This window comes from Pundamilia nyererei, unplaced genomic scaffold, assembly GCF_000239375.1.
Source record: "Pundamilia nyererei isolate P.nyererei 1_Seehausen unplaced genomic scaffold, PunNye1.0 scaffold00035, whole genome shotgun sequence".
NCBI classification, from domain to species: Eukaryota; Metazoa; Chordata; class Actinopteri; order Cichliformes; family Cichlidae; genus Pundamilia; species Pundamilia nyererei.
The window spans coordinates 2,089,577-2,108,824 of NW_005187436.1; the positions used below are offsets into that span (position 1 = coordinate 2,089,577).

Consider the following 19,248-nt stretch of genomic DNA (forward strand, 5'->3'; position numbering starts at 1 on the left):
CTCCCCGGCGGGAGACGCTGAGTGCTACGTCAGAGTCACACATACCCAGAGGAGGGACCGCAACAAAACGGCGGTTAAACACCACAGAGGCTCGTTATAGAGACCGGATAACCCCGACTGAATCAAGGTGAAATACGGGGTAATCCACACAAAGGTCACAGCCTGCAAGCAAGATAAATATTGAGTATATGCGGGCTTTCTTTTCTGTACAAACCATAATAACCCAAACAAAGTCATCAGGCTCATTTACTCAAAGCTTAATGCGGAGTTTAAAAGTTTTTTACAGTTGTTACAAAATAGTTCCAATCTAATGGCCATTGTAGAAATATTACCTGTTTGTTTTCTAAATATATTAAATTAATTTCTGAAGCTCTACGCATTTACAGTCACCCAATATTCATTAAGATCTAGCTAATGTAGGCCTGTAATTTATTATGTAGAATACATGCGGGATCATATCTTCATATTAGAGGAAACCCACTGAAATAATCAGCAACAATGTAATGTCCTAATAACTAAATCAGAATAAATCTGCTTGGTTTTAAGGCAAAAGTACTACGTCATTAACACAAATCGCAATGACTGAGATATATAATGCTTTAAACAAACTCAATCATAACAGATTTATCTTTGATATTTTCTATTTGACAATTTTCATGACAAATCATTGGTAATTTAGCAGTCACGACATAAGGTAAAAACACAGTCATTATGAAAATTTATTAAGGTCCTGATTTGTCTCCAGGATGGGTACAGGAAAGATACATTCCACAATGTCTCAGCAGAGGGCCCTCTAATTTTAGCAGGGGAAGGTTACCATACTCGGAGATAGGTCTGCAGAGGAGTCACATGACGGGCTTAGTAGTGAGCCAGTAAAAGAGACAGCCAGGTCACCTCTAAAGTGCTCTTTAGATTATAGCAGGCCTCCGCTGGTTGAAAAAACCTCTAAAGCCTTAACAATAATGTATTTACCCAAGCAGCATGGCTTAAACTGTGTGTAATAACAATGTCGAGAAGGTCAGTGCAATAAGAATGTCATTCAGTCGTCCCTGAAATACAAAACTTTGACCTGCATATTCAATGAGAGGCTGCAATAAAGAGCATGGTCACTGCAGTCAGGTGGCTGTTAGCTAATCCTCTCACTTTATACAGCCACTTCAGAACACCTCTAGGTTTTCACATGTACTTTGTGGCCTGTGCTTCCCCGATTTACAGACACTCCGCAGCTCTCCACAGTGAAAACATTCACTCTCAGGTGTCACAAGAATTACAAGGTCAAATCTCTCTATATTGTCCCTGTCTAGACTCATTGTGTTATGCTTTAAAGTTCAGAGAAAGCACGCCTTATTGATCTGACACAGTAAAATTTTATTCCAGAGTCAGTTGCTCCACTGCAGCTCTGATTAGGCTTTAATTGAGATCTGATAGTGTAGGCTGATGCTGTTATTACTGTCATCTCGGTGCTTCTGGTGGGTTTCCTCTTTTGTCTGCTCACTCAACAGCACAGACAGTTCTTAATGTGCTCGTAGGAGTTTGGGATATCATGTGATTCTTAGGTGTTTTATATAGCTTCAAAACACGTCTTGTTGTGCTTGACTGGCAACTGTGACTAAAACAGAAATGAAATATAGGCCTAGTTTAAGGGCAAATGTGATGTATGTGTCTCATCTGCTAGAATCACGTAAAAATACACCAAGACAGCGTTGATGAGCCTACAGCGACATCTGCTGTACAATTTATGAGTATTCCTTGTAGATGATAGATTTGTCTGTTTATTAAGCTTAAATCACGAGTGCTTTATTGCATACCAGCTGTGCTTCACTGCATAATAACTGCACATATTATATCTTGAGCCCAGCATACATTGACCTTGCATATTTTATGAGTTGATGATACCTAAATAAAGCTGAAATGGAAATGCAGCTTTAAGAGATGCAGTTGGCTTTATTTTAGAACAAAAATGTATTTTGTAAAAACAAAACAAAACAAAAAACAGCTGACATTCAGTGTAAAAAAACATCTTATTTACACCTTATTTATTTTTATTTGATTATTAAATTTTATTACTGCCATAGAAAGATGTGGATCATCATGTCTGATTTACACCCTTTTTGATTTTTACACCCTTTCAGGAAAGAGACTCCATGGACTATGATATTCACAAATGACACTGAGAAAAAGAAATAAAGTTCAAGTAAGACATAATACATGCGTGTGAATGAGAGGGAGACCGGTGGAAAGGTAAAGATGCAAGGAGCAGAAGTAGTGAAAGTAGATGAGTTTAAATACCTGGTGTGGCAGTGGACAGTGCACAAGAGAGGTGAAGAAGAGAGTGTGGGCAGGGTGGGTGTCGGTGGAGACAAGTGTCTGAGGGGATGTGAGAGAGAAAGATAGCAGCAAGATTGAAGAGGATGTTTAACAGCCTGTTATGATACAGATATGTAGAAGGTTGGTGTCAAAGGAGGATGCTGGCAGGGTGAGATGGAGGCAGATGATCCACTGTGGTGACCTCTAGAGGGAGCAGATGAAACGAGAAGATGGAAAGTTGTGAGATGATAATAGTTTCAGCAAAGATGTTTTTACTAAATCCTAAAGATACCACTACAGTTTGATTTGATTGCATTTTGTTATATTGGAGTTTGTTTGTTTTTAGTTTAATAGCATTGAACTTTTTCAGATTTGTTAAAAATCTAAAAAAAAAAAAAGTTCTAAAATAGCCAAAATGTACTTTACTAGCTGCTTTCTTTGGCAATAGCTTTTAAAAAATTGCATAAAAATATTATTAACACAATTGACAAAAATGAACCAATAGGATTCCCGTGTAGGGCGGCGATGGGCGGTACTTCCTGGGCAAAGGCTCCGCTTGTTATGTAGCTGTTATTGACGCGGTTTACTTTGTAGCAGGCAGTAAGGTCTCGCTTGCAGGAAAGTTCGCCGGCGTTTCTCCAACCGGACTTTAAGAGAAGCAGATTCATAAACAGTAACAGGGTCAGCAGGGACAATGCGGACCTCCTCGGCTGCACGCTCATTTGTTTCCCAGTATCCTAAAACTACTGCATTGGTCACAGTAGCAGGTATGAAGTGACCCGACGCAGGCTCTTTTTCACAAAAGCAGGTGTTGTGTGTTAAAAGAAAAACAAAGTAACTCATATAATAGCTAATCACTGATTTACATTAATGGTCTGATCATACGTGTAGACTGTAAACAGCACACGGATGGCTGTCTTAGCTCATGCTCTTTTACAGACTCTGTGACGTTTACTTGACGTTGCATAAGCATGTAGGCCTTTTGCGCACGGACCCACGTGCTCGTTAAAATGACAAGTGCCTTTGATTTTGCATCACGTTTATAAGAATATAGTTAAAGTGAATTTGTTAAGCTACAGCTTATTAACATCTTAACTAAATATTCACTAACACACTGTTCTAGGTGTGCCTGGTGCTTTACAGTGCAGTTTGAATGAGCTTTCACACGTTTGATGTGCCTATATTGTTTATATTTGTTTTTTAGGTGGTTTGCTAGCTTGTTTTATTTATTACAAAAAAAGGTAGGGAACCTGATATTTTCACGGTCACGGTCTGCCATCATAGCTTTATAGTTACTAATTTGTTTTTATTTTTTATTTCGTTTTGACTTTTGCTTTTAATTCTGTTTAATTTCAGTTCGTTTCCAGTAGGTTTGCTCATTTCAGTTTATTTTGTAAATGCTTCAAATTAATAACATAGGTGCATCTACTAAATACCTCGGATGAGTTTAAATCTCAGTGAACTCAACCTAAAGGTTAGCGGAATAGTTTTCTGAAAATGTTATTAATTTGAGAAGGAAGTCACCTAGGATTCTCAAATCGATGCTATAGGTGTGTCTACTGGTTTGCCGGTATTTTTATTGTTTGAAAGTGTTGACTTTTATTTGAGTTTTTATTAGTTTAGATGTTAAAAAACACTTTTTTACACAATCACCATCCCAAAACCCAAACTTGTTCAATTTGTAGTTATGTAAAATAGAGAGACAATGTTTTAAAAAAATATTTATGCACATTTGGACAAAGAAAAAAGCAGTTTTAATTATTTTCAGATTATTTTAAGGCACTTTAAGGCTTTTTCTGTTAAACTCATTCAAGTGTATTTTCTTCAGGGTGTGGAAGAAGGGGTCAGAAATTTATATTTGAGAAAATCTTGGTCCTAAAACATCTGTTGAATCTGTGCAGTTGTGTTTTGTTTTGGGTGGGTGGGGGTTTCCTTTTCTAGAAGGTGAAGATGGCTCTGATCAGTGGAGATTTAGAGCTGTCACTATGCGGACATTTTTACAGGAGTGGGACTTTTTGGTTTGAAGAAGTGGATGGCAGGTGGTGTGTGTCACAGCAAAGCCCGCTTAGATGGAAAGACAGTCCTGATCACTGGAGCCAACACTGGGATTGGCAAAGAAACTGCTGTTGACATGGCTAGAAGAGGTTGGTGATTTGCCTGGATTTATATATCCAATTTTATAATCTAATATCTGTTCAGGTGTAATGACTTTGCTCCCGCATTGCAGGCGCGAGGGTTATTCTGGCTTGTAGGGACATGGAAAGAGCTAATAAAGCTGCAGAAGAAGTGAAAAAGAGAAGCGGAAATGACAGCGTGATTGTCAGAAAGTTGGATTTGGCATCTCTACAGTCAATACGCCAACTTGCCAAAGATGTCCTAGCAAGTGAGGAGCGCCTGGATGTTCTCATCAATAATGCAGGTGGATGTATAAATCACATCAGACCCACTATGGTGTGATGTAGCATATTATGCCAGCTTTGTGACTGTGCATTCGTGTTTAACAGGCAGGGATAGCTCAGTAGGTAGAGTGGTGGCCCCATGATCGGAAGGTCGGGGGTTCGACTCCACTGAATGGCTTCCCTGAGGTACCCCTGAGGTACCGTCCCTACACACTGCTCCCTGGGCGCTGCACTGGCGGCTGCCCACTGCTTCACTGGGTGAATGGGTTAAATGCAGAGGAACTATTTCCCTATGGGGACTAACACGCACACTTTACTTTACTTTAACAGGCAGTAAATACATTTCCTTTGATATTCCTACCTTTAGGCATAATGAGCTGTCCAAAATGGAAGACTGAAGATGGCTTTGAAATGCAATTTGGTGTGAACCACCTGGGCCACTTCCTTTTAACGAACTGTCTGTTAGATCTCCTGAAGAAGTCAGCGCCGAGCCGCATTGTGAATGTCTCCAGCTTAGCGCATGAGAGAGGTGCAGTTTTTCCTCATTTTTCTCTAGTTCATATAAAGAGAATTAGTTGTTTTTTTTAAATCTCTCAAGAATGTGATCCTTTTATATTCATTTAATGTTAAATACCACATCTGTGAATAAGGATGAAGTGCTTTCTCTCAACAGGTCAAATCCATTTTGATGACATAAATCAGGACAAAGATTACCGGCCTTGGAGAAGCTACGCTCAAAGTAAACTAGCTAATGTCCTCTTTACAAGAGAGCTGGCCAACAGGCTGCAAGGTGCTGCGTCTGTTTTATATCTATATTTCTATGTGTCGTTACACATTGAATGGGATTTCATGACTTGTGTCCTGCATCTTGTCATTTTGCAGGTACTGGCGTAACAGCATATAGCCTCCACCCTGGAGTCATCCGCACCGAGCTTGGCCGACACTTCTGGCCCACAGTGCCCCTGTGGAAGAGGGTTTTTTATGTGCCCTTCGTGTTTTTCATCAAGAATCCGACAGAAGGAGCTCAGACCACCATCTACTGCGCTGTGGAGGAAAGCCTGCAAAATGAGAGTGGACTCTATTACAGGTCAGTCTGTGTAATTCAACAGATGGGCTCTTTATTGATAGACAGCCAAAAGGGATATTGCTCGGCTCGCCCATGTGGGGGAAATGGATCATATTGAGAACAACACTAACATACTCTACTGAGACTGGTATTGTGAATGTGTAATGAAGCATATTAGTAATGAAACAGCTGGACTCTTCTTTCTCAGTGCAGTCTAATGCAATATCTTCCCTCAGTGGATGTGCAGACACAGGAAATGAATCTGATACCAGTTCTTTATTTTCTTCAAAATTATACTCTGAATACGTCATTGCACGGGAGTCATTGGATTCATTTTGATGATAGGGAATGTGAGTTAGGGATTGCTTTTGCACTTTAAAAAACTACAAGTAGCTGATAGTAAAAGCAGAAAATTTTTCTAATAACACTGATAAAGAAACTACTTAGTGCCAGTCAGTCATGTCTAGTAGGATTCTCCAACCTCTCAATGGGCCTTTTAAAGGTGACAACAGGGAGCACAGTTGATCTGCGTACAGTAAAATAAATGTTCTTGTGATTTGTTGAATATAATTAAGTCCAGTTAACACAACAGTTTAAAAACCTAATGTGTTAACATGCTGTGGGTTTTTCCACAGCATGATAATTCCTCTATGCATGAAAAATGTTGTCCAAGTCCAGTAAATGATGTCAGCATGAACACTGATTCAAATCCAGTGAATTAGACGGACACATCTAAAACATAACGAGCAGACACATTAACGTTCATTTGGGGTCGTGTACTTAACCTTTTCGTGAATGTTAAATAATTATTCACTCTCATTTTAACTCTGGTCTTACTCCTGGGGGACAATTCTGTGTTTTTAGCTGCTGAATCCTAAATTCTGAACACCATCTAATCTGGTCTATTAACTGTCATCTGTTTGTTTCTGGGCTGGTAGAGCAGTGTAGAGCAGGCTCATCGAGGCTTTTATGCAGGAAATAGCTGTGTGCTACAGGTGAAAGCTTAGCTGATGAGACCAGAACTGTGGGTTGGAAAATCAGAGCAATTATCTAAGGAGACTTAAAGGCTTTGTAGAGGTGAGGGGTGTTTGGTGAGTGACTCATTTGCAACTACAAGCGACCCCTTTTACATTGTAAGCATACTATAGTAGCAATTTAGCACTAATATAAAAATGTGGATTAGCACAATATAAAATGAGATTCTGATACAAGGAATCTTTTTGAGACAGAAAGTCAAGATCATATGATAAATAAAGGAATCATCATGTCAGCAGGGTCGCTGCGTCAGTGTGCATGCCCAGAAAAAAAATGCCTAGACAAAATCACAGTCAATATAAATGCCACAAACCAGCTGCAATACACTGACAGCTTTCCACCTTTTGCAGATTTCCAGTATTTCATTACTGCTGACATTATCTTATCAGGCATTTCAGCCATTCACCAGTGAATGACTGACATTTAAGTGGTGCTGCATATGTTCAAGATTTTAAAAATGGCAAGAGCTGATTGCATGCTCACACACACACACACATATTTATATTCATAGATAGATAGACAGATAGATAGATATACCAGAGGCCTGGCGGCTTGAGGGTCCTGCGCAGTATCTTAGCTGTTCCTAGGACTGCGCTCTTCTGGACAGAGAACTCCGAAGTTGTTCCCGGGATCTGCTGGAGCCACTCGCCTAGCTTGGGAGTCGCTGCACCTAATACTCCGATTACCACTGGGACCACCGTTACCTTCACCCTCCACATCTTCTCGAGCTCTTCTCTCGAGAAGATGTGGAGGGTGTGTGTGTATATATATATATATATATTGGGAAGATGGCCCCAACTGACCGAGTGCTCAGTGAATACCTCAGGCAGCAGAAACCCAAGAAAGAGGAGGGAGACGAGGAACCATCATGGAAGGACAGGCCCCTGCACGGTATGTACCACCGGCAGATAGAGGAGGTGGCTGATATCCAGAAATCCTACCAGTGGCTGGACAAAGCTGGACTGAAAGACAGCACAGAGGCACTAATCATGGCAGCACAAGAACAAGCTCTGAGCACAAGATCCATAGAGGCTGGGGTCTATCACACCAGGCAAGACCCCAGGTGCAGGCTGTGTAAAGATGCCCCAGAGACAATCCAGCACATAACAGCTGGGTGCAAGATGCTAGCAGGCAAGGCATACATGGAACGCCATAACCAAGTGGCCGGCATAGTGTACAGGAACATCTGTGCCGAGTATAACCTGGAAGTCCCGAGGTCAAAATGGGAGATGCCCCCAAGGGTGGTGGAGAATGACCGAGCTAAGATCCTGTGGGACTTCCAGATACAGACGGACAAAATGGTGGTGGCTAACCAACCGGACATAGTGGTGGTAGACAAACAGAAGAAGACGGCCGTAGTGATCGATGTAGCGGTTCTGAATGACAGCAACATCAGGAAGAAGGAACACGAGAAGCTGGAGAAATACCAAGGGCTCAGAGAAGAGCTCGAGAGGATGTGGAGGGTGAAGGTAACGGTGGTCCCCGTGGTAATCGGAGCACTAGGTGCAGTGACTCCCAAGCTAGGCGAGTGGCTCCAGCAGATCCCGGGAATAACATCGGAGATCTCTGTCCAGAAGAGCGCAGTCCTGGGAACAGCTAAGATACTGCGCAGAACCCTCAAGCTCCCAGGCCTCTGGTAGAGGACCCGAGCTTGAAGGATAAACCGCCCGCAGGGGCGTGCTGGGTGTTTTATATGGAGGGTATATATAAATGCTGGCAGCACATTTTAAAGTATCTGAGGCCTGATGAGGATCACTTTCCATTAACTCTTCACATCACAATGACCAGATCATTCTATTCATTTATTGTATTATTGTGTACCTAACACTGTACCTAACACACTGTGTAACAAACAGTTTAGCATTTATCTACTAAAGAGTCATGCTCACATCTAGAACTGTTTTGCTAAAATAAGCAGGGCTTTCCCTAAAAATAGATTGTCTTGATGTTTCTCCACAGTCTGTGTATTTATTAATTCTCCCCCTGAAGTGAGCGAGTCTGTAATCTGTTCTGTTTGTTTGTTTGTCTGTCTGTTTGTTAGCAGTCTACAACAGCTCGAGCTGATTTAATTTAGGTGAAAATCGAGTCAATGTCGTACCAAATGTGAAAATCAGTAAAAACTTTATATTACCCCCAATGTTTTATGGATCAACTTCAAACAATATACAAAGTCTTGGTGGGCATGAGTACCTGGGTTGGCTAAACATTTGACCTTGACCTTTATTGTTGGTGCCCAAGGTCAAAGTTGACCTTGGAAAAAAATACAATATAATAAGTATTATGTTCCATATGAAAGGGAACATGAAGAGTGCTCTACAACACACCTCTTTTTTTTTCCCCACTATGATACCCTATGATGTCAGAATGAACCTATAACAGGCTGAGATTAGGATGTTGTAATAAAATGATGATGATGATAATAATAATAATAATAATAATAATAATAATAATAATAATAATTTAAAAACATCAAAGTTTTAGTATAGCCTTTGCCCTTTAAAGGAAGTCCCGTTTTCTGAGTGTTCTTGTTTGAAATGAGAACATTTTAAGATTTTCCTTAATAGTTTTTTTTAGCAATTACAAAGCATATGATTTAATCTTAATTTAAACTGCTGATACTAGAACCTGACTGATATTAGACTTTTATGACCAATACCCATATTTGGAATGTTGCTTTGTTGTCACCACAAGTCATGGGTTACTCATTTACACTTCTCCTATCGATGCCAACAGGGAAGTTGCGGAGTGCCATCTGGTGGAATATCTGTGTAACATCAACATTTATAACATAATTGGAGGTTTTAGTTGTCAACCATACCGATATATCGCCACATAACAAATATCGGTTTGGCTCTACTTGATGTTATTTTTGTATATAAAGTGAAAACTGACTCTTTTGGTCTTTGTATGAAATTATATGGGTAATAACATAACTAATAAATATCTAAATTCCTATAATTATCTTTAAGAAAACAGTATAAAATATTAAGACATTGTTGCCTTGTAAATTATCCTTTGATTGCATATCTTGCCTTTTTTATCTGACTGATTAACTTGTTCTTGTGACTTAATCAACTCAGTATGAACAGATCAAGTTGTGTGTTTAACACTAAAGTCTGCACTGATTACAGCGACTGCGCCCCTAAAACAGCAGCCCCTCAGGGTCTGGATGATGAAGCTGCCAAGAAGCTGTGGGAGCTGAGTGCCTCTGTGGTCGGTCTGACATAGTCACAGCGACGATGATGATGATTTTGATGATGATTGTCATCATCACGGTGCCACTGGACTGCCAGGTGGCCTGAGGAAAGAACTGGTACTCTTTCTAGTGAACATCTGCGCTGCTAGTAGCAGCTGAGCTCCTGCTTAAGGACAACAAATGAACAAAAGACAGAAATTCACAAGTGATAGACATTTATTTAGAATATACAACAAACTAATTGGAAAAATACTATGAATTAAATTAAGTTTTTTCTTAAACAGAAGCAATGCTTCACAGGTCAGTTACATGGAAGCTGTATGATCTTTAGCATTGATTGCCTTTAGCTTGAAATGACATTTTAATTGATGGGTTTCACCAATATCTGTGTGGACTAAGGGTTAAAATGTCATTTATTGTTGCTTGGGTTTATCATATAAGAATTATATATGAATGTGCTTTAGCTTTTTGTAACACTGCTAATAGTGGTATTCAGTTTCTTTCTCGTGGGCATTAAAGTGCTCTTATACATAGCCCATTGTTATACCTGTCTTTTAAGGCATACTGTTTATCCACATCCTATGTATTCATCACGAGTCTTCATTTTGATCCATGTGAGACCAGCAGTGCTGAGACAAAACACATGTTGGTTACATCACCATGAATTAAAGTTTTCTTTATACAAAATTTGTATCTGCTCATCACTTTTTTCAGTTTCTTTTTAAAGGCACTTTGTACAGAATTGCTACAAACAGTCCAATTTCATCTTATCCAAAGCTACATCTCAGACAAATGCATCACCTTTTTTTTTTCTTTTTCTTTTTTTCTTTTTTTTCGTGAGACAGAATGTCCATTATGGTGCTAATTACATATGCACAAAGTGCACCCTATCTGCCACCAGCTACAAATGTACCCTGTGTGTTCCTTTAATGTTACATGATCAGCTAGTTCAGAGGAAAAGTACCATATCTTGGCATTTACATTCAAAACTGTAAAACATATACAGCAGATGTTGTGAAGTCAAAAGATAGTTATCCTTAAGGTTGAGTGTGACACGGGGAGGAAATCTACCTATATTGCTCAGTTTTAATATCTATATCTATATTTTTTAATTACACATAATTCAACAACTAGATGGCTCTGAGTCTACACAAATGACACAAATGACTCGTGTAGACTATGGATGTACTTCCTCACAATCTATGGTGTTAACATCTCTACTTCCACAATATTTGCTGCATAAACTTCATAACTAACTAATGCTCTTCAAAATCAGAAAGCTGTTTCATCTGTTCCACTTGCATAGAGTGCCTTCTCACAAGTTTCTTCTTCAACTTGAGGCCACCTCTCTTTGGTGTGTTTGGTGCTACTGGAGCTATAGATCTAATACCTGTGGCCAGAGGTGAGGAGGGCTTGTTGCTAGCCCCGATATCGGGAATGGGAGGGTTTGGGTTTATGTTAAGAGGGGGGAGGTGGCCAGGCCTGGTGTGGGAGATGTGATCCAGCAGAAGTGTGCCTGAGCCTCTTCTCTCCAGGAGACCAGGTGCACGCCTGCGTGCTGTGCTGGGAGAGGATGTGCTGGCATTGCTGTCTAGAGATTCTCTGGAGCTGGTTAACATCACAAGTGGAGAGGTGTTTAGTTTCCTGCGCTCCACCGGGACCTTAGGAGAATCTAACATGGCAGAGTCTGAATAGAGCTGTGAGTCTGAGTCATAGTGATCATTCCCCAGGTGTCTCCTATGCATTGTGTCTCTCAGACTGGCTAGTCCACTGCTGCAGCTGCTGCTCTCCTGCTCTGTAGGCACCGTGCTGCGCCGTGCCAGTGGCTGGTGTTGGCCTAGCGTTCTCTCATATGATGGTTTAGATGTTGGAGGAACTGATAATGAGGTGGTCATTTTGCAGGGCTGTTCTCCCACTAGTGGGAATAAGCTGTCCTTCCCGTCTACACTGTTCTGTCGAGATAAAGCCGACCTCTTACTCAGAGAGAGTCCGTTTACCCCTGCAACAACATCCTCATCAGAACTAGCTTTCTTACTCTCATCATGGGCGGCGGCGGCAGCAGCAGCCAGGACAGAGGGTGCAATCAACCCCCAAGGCTCTGATTGCAGCCGCTTCAGCTGAGGCAAACGTGCACGTTTGGGGTTTGCAGGCCGCCGCGTCGGCGACGTGGGCCCATTGGCAAGTTTCGAAGCTGAGCTGGAGGTTTTTAGCTTTGTCTGGAAACTGAAGACTGTGTTTTGTTGCTCTTGCTCAGGTGAGGGCGATGCTGTGACGTTAATATCAGAGGGAGAAGTGCAGTACGCCGGGGAAGATCTCTCAACCAGCTCTGGTGATGGAGGGACATTTAGATACTGTTTGGTAGTCTTAGTGCCAGATGGTGACTTGTCTGTGGTGATTATGATCACCTCCTTGCCTTTAGCTTTGCATGCATCCAAGAGCAGTTTAAGTGTCTCCTTGTCATCTGCGTTTATGGCATAGACCAGCGCTGAGGCCCCGCTCCTGTCTTCCAGGCTGGGATCAGCACCGTTGCTAAGTAGGTGATCCACCACTTTGTGTCCAGCCTTGTGAATGCAGGCGTGCATTAAAGCTGTCCGACCTCCTTTGTCCTGTATGTTGGGGTCCGCTTGGTTGTCCAGCAGATATTTTACGAGCTTTGCCTTACTTACACTCTGCTGGTCGGTGTGTGTGGACATGCAGGCCACCATGAGAGGTGTTTCCCCACGTTCATTGCTCTCGTTGATGTAGGCACCTCCTTCCAACAAGAGCCTGGTGAGTCTCAAGCGTCTGAGCCACACTGCCTTCAGGAGTGAGTTTCCATCTGTCCGCAGTTCCAGAATATCTGCCATTACCCAGCCAATCACAGATCTTCTCAGTACTGAACTCACAGCTCGCAGCCCTTTGAACAAATTTGTGGAATTAGTTCAGCTTACATAGTAAAATGAGTGATTAATACCCACTTTGTTTGTCTGCTTTTCTATTTGTTATCACTGCCAGCAGGTGGCAGTCTGTTACAACCTAAAGAAAATAAAAATAAAACTTACTCTTATAGATCTGTGAAATATAGTGGATATATTGTTTGTTTAATTATTGAAATTGAATCAGTGTTGTACAAAAAATTGGCAGTTTTCCTAAAATGCTCATGCACGTCCTCAAAGATCACGTATATCCATGCAGAAGTCAGCGTGGTAACACACCTGTTAGAGTCATAAACACTACTGATAGATGTGTCATGATGTCATAATCAAAGTTGATTTTTTTTTTCTAAACCTCTATCTAGACAGCAGTGCCCCCCACCCCCCACCCAACATACTGATACTGACACAAAAGCCTCCAGTATTCACTACAAGTAAGCATAAACATCATTTTTCCACCTTTCTGGGACGAATATACGAGAGACTGCGCGTAAATGCGATGTTTGTTATATAAATTTCAAATAGTGATCCAAACATCTGTTCAAGCTCTTTAACTGGCGACATTAAATAACGTCACGCTAAGCTCAAAGAGTCGCTGTCCGCGGTTCTCATTTTGGGTAACTTGGCTCGAAAGACGCGCTCCATTACACGTTGCGGTGTTCGTCGTCTTATTCTGCTTCAAATCCCAAATGTAAACATTTTATCTGCAGTTTGAATATTAATTTGCCAACATTAGACACACATTTGATTTCACATGCAACACAAGCTGTCGATCTAATTTAACAGCCTCCGCCTTCACCGATACAAGATAGCGAGGTAAAGTTGAATTAATTAACCTTCACGTGTAATATTGTTTGTGTGACAGTTGTTTCCTTACCTGGTCAAAGAGGAGATTTTCCATGTTCAAAGTAACCAGTGCTCTGCCATCTGCGAGGGCGAAATTAAAGATTCAAAACAGAAAGTTTGTTGAAGTTCTCCACAATAATCCTATTTTCTTTTTTGTTTTGCAGCCGTGACTGTTCCCATCAATGCGTCTTGGTTTAGGTTACAGTGTGCCGTGCCTCTCTGGCACCATAACGCATGAGCTGTGTGGCTTTTGTTATGGAGGCACACCACATCAGTCCAATGGGGAGTATTCCTTTCACTGCGCACTCAAGGATCACAACCTGGAGATGCTGCGGGTTATAAATAACTTACTTTCTTGCTGGTTGAATGAAACGTGTATTCTCTTGACGTCAGAGTCGACCAAAATAAATTGCGTCTGATGAAAAACCTCTGTCTCGGTCTTTATATCTGCTGGACACAAACAAAACGAGTGCTGCCTCCTAAAGACATGCAAATGATCTGCGCGCGCGTGTTATTTTAATTATGTCAAAAGAGCAGTATGAAAATGAAAACGGTGGGCACAGTTTGGCCTACACGTGATGAAGATGAGAAGGCTGCTTTTTCTCCTAGAGCCTAGTGCTTAGGCTGCTTTTTGAATTTTCCTCAGATAGTAAGTCTGCGCTATAAATACGATTTAATCTTTCTGCAGGGTGGAACAGGAATAAAGGCAGGTTGTCTGTCTGCCATGTATGAAAGGGCACAGAGAAAACAATTCAGTTGTAAAATGTGCCTGGACCACCATCACGCTGCTTCTTGCAGGGAATTCCAATAGGATATATTCACCAGCTATCTTTCTTTTCTTATTTTCATTTTTTTTAAAAAGCAGAAATCATATTTTTAAGCAGTGACACTTTGATACAAAGCATTAGTTAATATTTAATGTTTATGCATATCTGCAGCGCTTCTTTCTCTCATTGTCATGTACTCAACAAATTATGTGAGAGAGCAAAAATATTTTGCACCTATATATTTACAGTACAATTAAAGAAGCCAAAACTTGTAGCAGCCATCGCAGCTATACAGCCTAATAGGGACATTTCTATTTTTAGGTTGCTATGAGACAGCACAGAAGCAGTTTCTAATGAGAACAGTGATGTTCTCAGCCCTGCAAAGAACAGGTAAATCAGACACATTCCTCCACGGACAGACAGGATTATATGGCATTTTTTATGCAGTTATTTTTGGATCTGTTTTCCACTCATGAGTAAGTCACCACCACCACAATCAATCATTAATCCTTTGACCCCTGCTCCTTTTTTTCTTTTCTTTTTTTCTGACTCTAAGACTAATCACTTTATTACCTATCCAAAGGCTTGACGTCTCAGGACTTCAGCTGTCAATGTTGCCAGTGATTTCTCACCTGTGATTGCCTTCTCAGTCCCAGAGGAAGTGTTGTTTACAAGGCACATGGAGAAGGCAGTTTCATAAAGCAGCTCATGCTGTAGTCACCACCTCAAAAGAGTATGCCCCTCCTGTTCAAGAGGCATTAACAGTCTGGCTAAATATTGTCATTTCTTCACCAGAAATGACTAAAAGAGTTGTGTAAAATATTGGTTTATATGTAGATGAGTAAAAACTGTTCTTCTAAGTGTCAAACTTGATTCTAAGAATAGGAAGTTCTAAGAAGTTTTTTTTTTTTTTGTCAAACACAAACTGAAATTGTTATTCAGATGCTATTATGTATATTTCACATTTTATACTGTTGAGTAAAAATTATATGGGTCTGTATTATAGACAGACTTCAGAGAATCATGATGATCCAAGGATCAAAGGCCAAAGCTGACTAGTTTAGACACATTCATTATCACTGGGAGCCAAAAGGACGTCAGTGGCCCTCACAGAGGGTGATCTTTGCCCCGATGATGCTGTCGTCTGCAGTATATAGAGGAAAAATAAATAATTAAAGTGAAGAGAATAAGCGCCATCACCCCTGGGAGCACTTTCCATTTTCAGATATCTTACACCACAGCTGCTGCTCTCCCTCCCCTCCGTTCTAAATATAACCTTTTCTTCTGTCTGAATTGTGACATTTTTTACTCATCAGACTACAGTAGCTCAAAAACTATTTATATATTCTGACAAAGGACACATAAAAGTTATCAGCAGTTTTCAAATTTAGAGTCTGATCACAATTTTTCCAGGAGACGGGAAGAACAGAGCACTTCATGTCTAACCTTAATTTCAAATAATGCCTCAGTTTTGAGAAAACAAGAAAGGAAATTGTTTTTGTAAACTGCAAATAGAAATATGCTCAGTTTTTTTTTATTGCACTGAAAAAGAAAGTTGCTGTTGTCAAAGCCAGTAAAATTTGAAAGTCAGATACAGCCAAGTGATACAGGAAAGTCTAAAAAATATATAGTGCAACATGTCAGCACATATTTATTCTTCGCTGTGATTACTGTTTAATTTTCATCCTCCTCTGAAATGTCAGGTGACAACTCATTACAGAACACTAATTTAAATAATTATGAAAGATATTTAATTATAACAAATAAATATTCTTAAGTGTTGTTAAAGTTACATTTATTCTGTTTAAAGTGTCTTTTTTAATTTCATCACTTTCATGAGTTCAGCACATAGACTGTAAACAGGTTACAAATGTCTCATAACCATACACTGTATATAAAAGATGGCTGGAACTAGCCAACGCATTTAACCTGCACTTTCTCTGACTTCTAGCAGAGCTACTGAGCTGCCATATCTGTGACCTCAGTAAACACATTCCTGATCTCAGTCACTGGTTTTCTTCTTGTACATAAATATGGTCACATTACATTAAAATAACAACAAAAACAACAAAGCCAAAACAAGGATAAAGCAGGGCATGCTTTACTGTGTTACTGACAAGCTGCTAGGCAAGAAATATGTGTTATCCTTTGATTTCTTGTAGGCTGAACATGGCTATCTGTTGGCAATCGACTGGCAGACCATAGGGTACAACCGTCAGCCCTTCTACCTGCAGAGAGCATCTGATGCTAGATGTAGGCAGTGTCCAAACCAAGACTTTTTTCTAGTCTTGCTTGTGATGTTGCCAGCCCCAGAGAAGAGAGAAGTTCTAACATGTAAAGTGATGAACTGAAACAGAGTTTTAAAAACAGTGAAAAGTGTCCAGTGCTGCCACTCTCTGTACTTTTAATACTGTATCATTTCATTTCTGATGTTTTTTCCACGCTGCTCCTGTTCTTTTTAAGCTCCACTATCACAGCCAATCAGCATTTAGCATTCAACAGTTACATGCTGTTCGGTTTTTGGAATACTGTGCGTTTTTTGTAGGTTGAAAACCTCTCTCTGAAGGCTCTCCACAGGTGCATACCTATGCAAATGGCCAATCCCGTGGTACCATAAAACAAGCGTCAATCAGAGCCTCCCCTGGCTTGTGGTGTAGGTTTATGAAATACCGACCTCTGCCAGTTTGAAGCTTCATAACTACATTAATCACAGTGTTTATATCCATCTTTTATATACAGGCTATGATTATGACAAAAGTGAACCCAGATTGTTCAAGAGAATCTGATCGGACTGCTTTCAAGCACATCACGTGAAGAACATTATATCTTTTTATGTATACATAAGTAATCTTGAACACTAGCATTAGCCAACTGATGCCAACTATAACGTGAGTTAAATTTAAGGTTAGCATTAGGGTGTGAATTGTTTTGGATAATTGAGGAAATGGGGAAAGCACTTAAGGAGACCGGGATATTATGGCTGTTATGGGAGTCAAAGAAAATTCCTTGACCCCCGTAACAGCCTGTTAATTATGTAAATAAATAATTAACTGAACACAGTTTACCTGGCGCTCTCCAGTGGCAACAAAAGTCACATCTGAGAAGCTGCTAGTTTCTTTACAAATACCTAATTGTAAAAAAAAAAAAAAAAAAAGCAAACTGCTGTTTTATTGGGAATACTTGGTTGGGAACAATAATCTCCCGGAGTCACCACTGGTTGCTGGGAAACTGCTCAGCCAAGAAATAGTCTGATACATAACACCCTCCAAAACTGTTGATTTGCTGTTTTCGCACTTTGATTTGTGTAGCTGTTTGATCCTGTTTTTAGTCTTTGTGGAAGACTAAGTTAGCCAGCTGCAGATGAACGCATCACATTTTGCATATGGACACATAAACAATAAAGGAAATGACATAAAGGATACAGATACGATTGGAGAGCTGCCTCTACAGAAATTTCAATTAAGCCCAAAGTCACAACAATTCTGCCATAACAATTACGTCCACGGTCTGAACACAGGAATTCCGAATAACATTTGCCTTTTCTAAAATAAACCCATAAATCTTTTTTTTTTAAAAACATATATATATCTCACTTATCCATTCCTTCCTGATAACTCCATTTGCATTAAGACACCGAAGCCTGCATGTGTGTTTTTTTCTAGCACATATATCGCCTGTTGTTGTGCTGATGTTGTGCTTCTAGCTCTGTGGTGGTTGTCTCTTTAAAGACTGAGTTTGACATTCTCATGGCATTTGGTGTCTCAGCGATTGTATCAAGCGAATGTGTGGGCTGCGACAGCATTAACTCGCACGAACCCTGCTGCAGCTTTGGACTGGACTGCTCCTTGTCTCCCTCCTACCTTGGCAGATTTAAGGAAATGCCTCCAGTGCAGCTTAAAAACCTGCCACCCCTCACATATGCTGCGAGTGATTTTTTTTTCTTTCCCCTCGTCCACTCATGATTATAGCCCGTGAAGTATAACACATTTTCAGACACTTTGATCTTTTCATATTGAAAAGTGCTACTTTCTCATAGTTGAAATCTTGAAATGGTTCCACTCCTCCTCTGCCTCCTTCTCCTTCACCAGTCCTTCTGTTCTTTCTCATCTCGCATTGCAAACCAACACCTGCCCTTCTGGCAAGCAGTAATTGAGTTGAGCATTATTCAAGAGCATTATACAGGCAACAATTTTGCTGGGTGATCATTGTGTACGTTGGCTGTATCCTAGGAGATTGGTGCATATCTAATAAGGAGTTTGTTACTCATTTTGCAGAGTGGGCACTTTGATGTCCGCCGTGTTGAATTTTCTATTTTAGCTCAACATCCTCCTAATGAAGCAGAGGGCTTGAAGCCTCAGAATTGGTTGCTTATCAACTCTACACTCCACTTATTAGTAGTTGTTGTGAAGCCTTTAATTGGATACTGGAACAGGAGGCACCTTAATGGTCTGTCAGTAAAAAGTGGTCATGATATATAGCTACGGATGACAGTTTTGTTAACATGGTTAAAAATGTGAAAGGCGAACGCTCGCAAAAAACTCTCACTTTCCCCTCGTGTTTCGTGGCTTTCTTTCCTTTCGCCCTCTAAATCAACAAGTGTTAGGAGAATTTCATTAGGTGCAGTTTCAGGTGGAGTTTCAAATTCTGTGTAGCTGCCTCACTAACTACAAAAGTAATTAGTGGCAAAATTGATGTTTTGGTAGGATCTGTCACACCTCTC

The 19,248-nt window shown here is 40.4% G+C and overlaps 2 protein-coding genes across 4 annotated transcripts; one reads left to right on the forward strand and one right to left on the reverse strand.

The window, feature by feature from the left end:
• Positions 1-63: 63 nt before the first annotated feature.
• Positions 64-14,173, forward strand: LOC102199639 (retinol dehydrogenase 13-like). Of its 3 annotated transcripts, none has more exons than XM_005729948.1 (7): positions 64-127; positions 4,311-4,451; positions 4,535-4,726; positions 5,074-5,235; positions 5,380-5,496; positions 5,589-5,793; positions 9,939-10,690. In XM_005729948.1, exons 2-7 carry the CDS (start codon positions 4,340-4,342, stop codon positions 10,033-10,035), a joined length of 885 nt encoding a protein of 294 aa, XP_005730005.1. In that variant the 5' UTR covers positions 64-127; positions 4,311-4,339; the 3' UTR covers positions 10,036-10,690. The 3 variants fall into 3 exon arrangements, with proteins under 3 accessions (XP_005730005.1, XP_005730004.1, XP_005730003.1); XM_005729947.1 differs by lacking the exons at positions 64-127; positions 9,939-10,690 and adding exons at positions 2,862-3,074; positions 13,926-14,173; XM_005729946.1 differs by lacking the exon at positions 64-127 and adding an exon at positions 2,862-3,074.
• On the reverse strand, positions 10,986-12,952 carry ankrd34c (ankyrin repeat domain 34C). Its single transcript, XM_005729945.1, has one exon. It carries the CDS (start codon positions 12,847-12,849, stop codon positions 11,260-11,262), a length of 1,590 nt encoding a protein of 529 aa, XP_005730002.1. The 5' UTR covers positions 12,850-12,952; the 3' UTR covers positions 10,986-11,259.
• Positions 14,174-19,248: the final 5,075 nt, after the last annotated feature.